This window comes from Durio zibethinus, chromosome 10, assembly GCF_047325235.1.
Source record: "Durio zibethinus cultivar Kanyao isolate XHJ-2024 chromosome 10, ASM4732523v1, whole genome shotgun sequence".
NCBI lineage: Eukaryota > Viridiplantae > Streptophyta > Magnoliopsida > Malvales > Malvaceae > Durio > Durio zibethinus.
Genome location: NC_143171.1, coordinates 8,866,690 through 8,873,118, shown reverse-complemented (window position 1 = coordinate 8,873,118; position 6,429 = coordinate 8,866,690). Strand labels below are relative to the sequence as shown.

At 29.4% G+C, this 6,429-nt stretch overlaps 1 protein-coding gene across 1 annotated transcript; it reads left to right on the top strand.

The window, feature by feature from the left end:
- The first annotated feature begins 364 nt into the window (after positions 1-364).
- LOC111291692 (uncharacterized) lies at positions 365-5,844 on the top strand. The gene is made up of 5 exons (XM_089766247.1): positions 365-656; positions 3,858-3,932; positions 4,559-4,635; positions 4,754-4,831; positions 4,944-5,844. The coding sequence occupies exons 1-5, from the start codon at positions 365-367 to the stop codon at positions 5,094-5,096; spliced, it is 675 nt and encodes a 224-aa protein (XP_089622373.1). The 3' UTR covers positions 5,097-5,844.
- Positions 5,845-6,429: the final 585 nt, after the last annotated feature.

Below are 6,429 nucleotides of genomic sequence, written 5' to 3'. Positions count from 1 at the left end.
AATCTTCGCTTGGAGAATGGGGAATAAGGCTCTACCCAGATACAAAAGACTGCAGCAATGGAGGATAATGGAAGGTGTAGTGTGTCCACGGTGGCAGGAGGATAAAGAACCTATAATACATATAATAAAAGATTGCCAAGAATCGAAGGGGATATGCACACTAGCTGGATATAGGACAGAGTGGTTGAAATCCCAAGGATTAAATCTAGCTGAGTGGTTTGCAAGGCTGGTCAACAACACAAGAATGGAGAAGCTAAGACAAATTATGGTGATGTGCTGGGCTATATAATTCAACCAAAACGAGCTCATTAACAATGATAAGAGTAGGGAAAGCCAAGAAATTATGCATTTTATTGATAGATATATGCAAGAGTTTGAAGTTTCAGACCAAGCCATAAAAGTTGAAGCTAAATGGAGAGCACCAAGGGAGAATGAAGTGAAAATTAATTTTGATGGAGCTCTAAATCTGGAGAGAAGAGTTGGAGGCATTGGACTGCTAGCCAAAAACTACCAGAGGAGGGTTTTGGGAGCTGCATCCATACTCATTACAGGAGTTAAGGACGCAACAATTATTGTGGGGATTGCTGCATCAAAGGCAGCTGAATATGTTTCAAACGAAGGGTGGAATGAGATTATTTTAGAAGGGGATGCAAAAGGTATTATAAACCAGATTACGGAACCGGCCGAAACAATATTTCTTTGATTGGAAATCAGATAATGGAGATCTAAGTTAATCTGTCCACCATTCAAAGATGGAAAGCTGTGTACGTTCAAAGAGAGGCAAATGAGGCAGCACATAAGATGGCATAAATGACAATGGAAAACATGACGACGAGACATTGGTCTAATGTATGCCTAGGGGTACTATCATGCATTGTATCCTGAGATATGGTTTCACTATTTTAAATGGAAATGATGCTATTTTATCAAAAAAAAAAAAAGAAAAGAAAAAAAGCTTAAAAGCCTTTTGTTATTTAAAAAAAATTATCAAATATGAAATTTTTTAGTTGAAAAAAATGAAGAGGTTGATTGCTGAAACGTTTAGACCAAGACAAAATGTGTGCTTTAAAAAATTTTGTTGCCTACATTGGATATTAACATCAATTAAGAATCACTAACAAAACTCAAAGTCAAGTATTTCATAGTGAAAAGTGAATTAAGCCAATCTTTCGTGGGCAAATATAGAGTTAACTAATTTGTTATTTGTGTAATGTTTGAATCATTTTTATTTATTTAAATGTATTTAGATATATAAATTAATATTATTTAATCACTTAGATACTCAATATATATATAAACTACAAATAATATAATTAAAATATTAAAATATAATAAAATTAAAATTTTTAATTAAAGAATTAAAACATTCAAAACATATAATAATATTTGAGGAAAAATAAAATTTTCCAAAGATTTATATATAAATTATATTATTAAGTGTACCAACAAAATATTAAATTGGAAACTAAAAGTTTCATCACTTCAAATTAACTTTATTCAATTTGTGTCATTTCTATCTTATATAATCATTTTTATACATCTATAATTTTATATAATTTTAAAATAAGTTTTATTTATTTGAAAAAAGTAATGATTTTAAATATTTAAAAAAAAATGTGTGATAGCTTATTTGCAAATACATTTTTTGCATGAGTTTAGTAATATCATAATTTTCAACATTTTAGATTTTTTAATTTAATTTTTATATTTGTTTTAAGCTTTACATTTGATGTAAAATTATGTTACTAAGTTGAAATGAAATATTTTTAAATTTTAAGTAATAGTTTTAAATTTTAAACAATAATTTAAAAATTTGTAGTAAAAAGGTTTTAATGAAAATGTGTCAGTTTCCATCCACGGGATTTTATAATCAATTTGTTGTAAAACAATTATTTTTCTTTTACTATTTATGTTTTGCTTCAAAAAAAAAAATATTACCAAAAGAATTAAATTATAAAATTTAATTTTAAATAAATAAACATGATTTTATTTTTATATTAACCAATTATGTTAGAATTAGTATTGCATTTTAGACATTTGCCTTTATTTATAATTTTTTTATAAAAAATAAATAAAAGAAAAGCACAACAAAATTAACAATGAAAAGTAAGCTTATATAATCTTTTTTAACTAAATAAATAAAACTAACAAATAATGCTTAAACAATTAAATCAATATTTCTTACTTTTAATTGTTAAAATACTTCAAAAGAGTTATTATTGTGCTACACTAATCTTTTTTTTTCCCTCCTTAACATCCATAATTTGTCAAAAAAATTTTATAAACTCCATATATACGCTTTAGAACAAACAAAATATTTAAAATTTTTATAAAAATTTTAAAAATAAAAAAGTATTGATTTTAACTTTTTAAAATGTGAATGCACATTTCATAAAAAATATATATATAGTAAAAAAACTGTGCATCTCATATATAACAAAATTAAAAAAATATAATAAAAATTTATGTATCTCATAAGTTTTTTTTTTTTTTTTTTTTTGTCAATCTATCTCACAAGTTTAAAAACCATTTCTTTTCAAGCATAAAGGTTGAAAAAAAACATAAAATTAAAACTAAGAGTATCATTAAAGAATAAATTATGTAATATTTGGCCTTTTTAAATTTAAAAATAACCAAATAATTAAGGACTATTATGAAATCTCTAAAATTAAAAATTATAGTTTAAAATTATAAATTTAAAATGATATATATTCAAATTATTAAAAAATCTATTTTATAATATCACAACATTTGAGATTTTTAAATTTAAAAAGATATGATACATGTATATATATATATATATATATATATGTTTTTTTTATATTATTAGAAAATCTATTTTAAAAGATAATATGTCACTATAGTTGAAATTTTATATATTTAGATTATTTGGAAATATATTTTTAAAAAATATATATTTAAATTAAAATTTGTTACTAATAATTTAAAAATAATTGAATTAATCTTTCAGTTAAATTTAAAAGTTTTAGATAATTAAATAAATTTTAAATATATTTTTTTGATAAATACTGAAAATTAAAAAATGTTTTAGATGTCTTTACCAAAAGAAATTTTACGGATTTTCTAACATGTTTAAAAAAATTATTCACTTAAACATCTAGGTAAGCAAACTTTATTATATTTTTATATATTTTATAATATAATATTATATAGAATTATATAGAATGATGGTCTCAAACAAAAAAAATCTCAAAACTTTTGATTAATATTTTTAAATTCTTAATTTATACCTAAATCTCTCACCTTTATAAATACAAAGTTGAAAAAAATATTATAAAATATTATGTCAATAAATTTTTTTAATTTAATAATTTTTAAATATCAATTTAATATTATATCAATTTATTCAAAAATCAATAAGCTAACTATGGATAATTTTTAGTAGTGGGGGATTTAGGATTGACGTTTGTTTGTTAAGGGAAAAATAGTTCGATTTCCTCATCTGTTTATTAAAAAAAAAAATTAAAGTACATTTTTTTGGGCGGGAGTTCCATTTCTCGTTGACGGCTGGCTTACAGAAAAACAAGCAAAGTCGTTGACGCCATAACCGGGGTTATTGCAACAACCAATTAGAGTTAATCAAACTGACCTAAGAGCCGTTGATTTCCTTTTCACTAACCTTCCCCATAAATACCAATCCCCCCTTCAACCATTCACTGTTTACGCTCCGTAAGCTTCAAATTCGAATCTAGAACCATCTTCTTCATCCGTTCGACGTTTTTTCTTCGACCATCCAAACAATCCTCAATTATCTCTTTCTCCATTCAAATTTGATCGAATCCTTGCAATTTATATTCATATCTTGTTTCTTCGAATTTGATGTGCATTTTACAACTGAAATGGCACGTACCAAGCAAACCGCTCGCAAATCCACCGGAGGCAAAGCTCCCAGGAAGCAACTTGCTACAAAGGCGCGCGCTTTCTCTCTTCAACTTTTTTTTATCGGAATTTTGATTTTGTTTTATAAGGTTTAGGAGTTGGATTTTGGTTTTCAATTTCTTATTTTTTAGAGCAGTCGAGTTAATCTATTTGCAGTGCTCTTTGCATGGTTTTAGGGTTTGAGTTATCATTTTCTTTGAGTATGATAAAAGAATGTATGGAGAAATATGAACAATGGCTGAGAATTTTTTGTCTGCAATATATCTCTTAGAGCAAGCATATGGATAAGAGCATTTTGTGTAATCCTCTAATTGAACCAAACTAACGGTCTCTAAGCAGCTTTCGGTAGCTTAGTTCATAGTTCTGTATATTCCTAAACGCTATGAGTTGTGAAAATTTCATCTCTTTTTAAAAATTGATGAATTTATCATCCTTAATTCAATATCGTAAAATCGTATAGTTGCTTGGACCGCTGCACCTGTGCACCTGCCAGTAGGTGACTAATTTTTCCATGTGTATGCATTGATTGTAAGATGATAAGTTCTTACACGACAAACTTGGCCGGGGGGAAGAGGTGGGGTGTCTATTTTGTATTGAAATTATCAGAGTTCAGGAGATTTTGCTGTCCAATAATCTTTCCTTCCTTTTTAATTTAAAGGCTGCAAAAAAGTCTGCACCAACCACTGGAGGAGTCAAGAAACCTCATCGTTATGGCCCTGGAACTGTTGCACTTCAGTATGTTTCTTTTATGCATTTTATTTGTTCTTCTTTTCTCTACATCTAGTCTACCGGAAAAGAGACCCCTATCAATTATCTTATTTGTTGTTATCTTTTAAACGGTGAAATTCGAAAGTACCACAAAAGCACTGAGCTCTTGATCCGCAAGCTGCCTTTCCAGCGGCTTGTCCGTGAAATTGCACAAGATTTCAAGGTATTAATTCTTTGAAACAAATTTCATTTTTTATTTCTCTTTGTTCATGCAACACAATCCCTGAGTATATTTTGGTTGTGCAACTTTTTGTTGGACGGATTTGAGGTTCCAGAGTCATGTGGTTCTTGCACTTCAAGAAGCTGCAGAGGCCTACCTTGTTGGTTTATTTGAGGATACAAATCTCTATGCTATCCACGCCAGGAGGGTGACTATCATGCCCAAAGACAGCCAGCTTGCCAGGAGAATCCGTAGTGAAAGGGCCTAGATGATGATGTTTCTTCATTTAGGTTCTGCATGTTGTTGTTTGTTTAGTTGATTTTTGATCTACCATAGTACTCTAATCTGAACATTAATATTCTTCTGGAGAAATTAAGACACAGTAATATCTGACTTCTTTGTTAGGACTACAATGTAGACCTCTGCATTGTATTCTAAATCCATTTATCAAATGTTGTTGATTGATTTGAATAATGGATATTTAATCTAGATGTGTTAAGCTGTGGCTTGTTCTCTAATCTCCTCTATTCTGCTTAGTCTGTTCTGGTTGGATGGTAGTTTTGAACTGGCGGTTGTTTCTTAGTTTTTGGCTGTGCAACTGGCGTGTAAATCTGTCCATTGACATGGTGCCATTGTGAAGAGAGTAGAAACCTATTTTATCATGTTTGAAAGTTGTATTACTTGGTCATATCAGTCATTTGATTCCATGGTGTCATTTTATCTCTTGTATTCGTTTATTGTGATTCTTTGGTCCTTGCTAGTTGATGCTAGTAAGTTGGTGATTTTAATGTTGTGTCCTTGGTGAGAAAGCAATTGTTGCTTTGTTCATGGCCTAATTCAATAATTGGATATCTATTCTAGAGATGTACTTTCTGTTTTACTAACAGTTTTTGTATTTTGCGCTACAGTCTTAGTAGCCCTGATGTTCAAAGGATTAACTGTTTGGAACGTTTAATTGGTTGTTTACTGGAATCATTGTTTTAGATGTCCTGGAAAGATTCTGTTTCTTTTTTTTTTTTTTTCTTTTGATAAAAAGATTCTGTTCCTTTTGGTTCTCTCTCGTGATTCTAAGTGGGTGGGTGATTTTAAAATTATGATGTTATGCATGTATAATAATACGGATTTCACTGCTTTCTCCGCCTCTTTGGTGAAGGACCTTTATTGCTTATTTTTCAGATTTCTTCTCACTTAATATCTGATGTTCCATATATAGTGCCACATTCTGAATGCAAGCAGGATGGTCGGATTTTGGTGATGGTTTATGGGCATTAGACCTTGCTGTTTGAATTTTGATCAGGGAACCGTCCATAAAAATGTGACTTGGTTGTTTCATTTGTTGCTCTCCATTAAGTGAGATCAGAATATGGATATCCAAGGATATTCGGATGAAGCCCGAACTTAATAGGCCTAGGTTCATTTCAGCAGTCCGGGGCTGCAGCCCATTTGGTTTGATTTTTGGGACCTCACTAAGTAGTATTGCCCATTGTCCAACGTTTGAGCAGATATTCCTATTCCAAAGGCGCTTGTAAACTTTGTTCAGCACTTCTGCCCCGTTTGCTAGCCCTCAAGAGGAAGAGATAAGATATACCATTTTTTTTTTT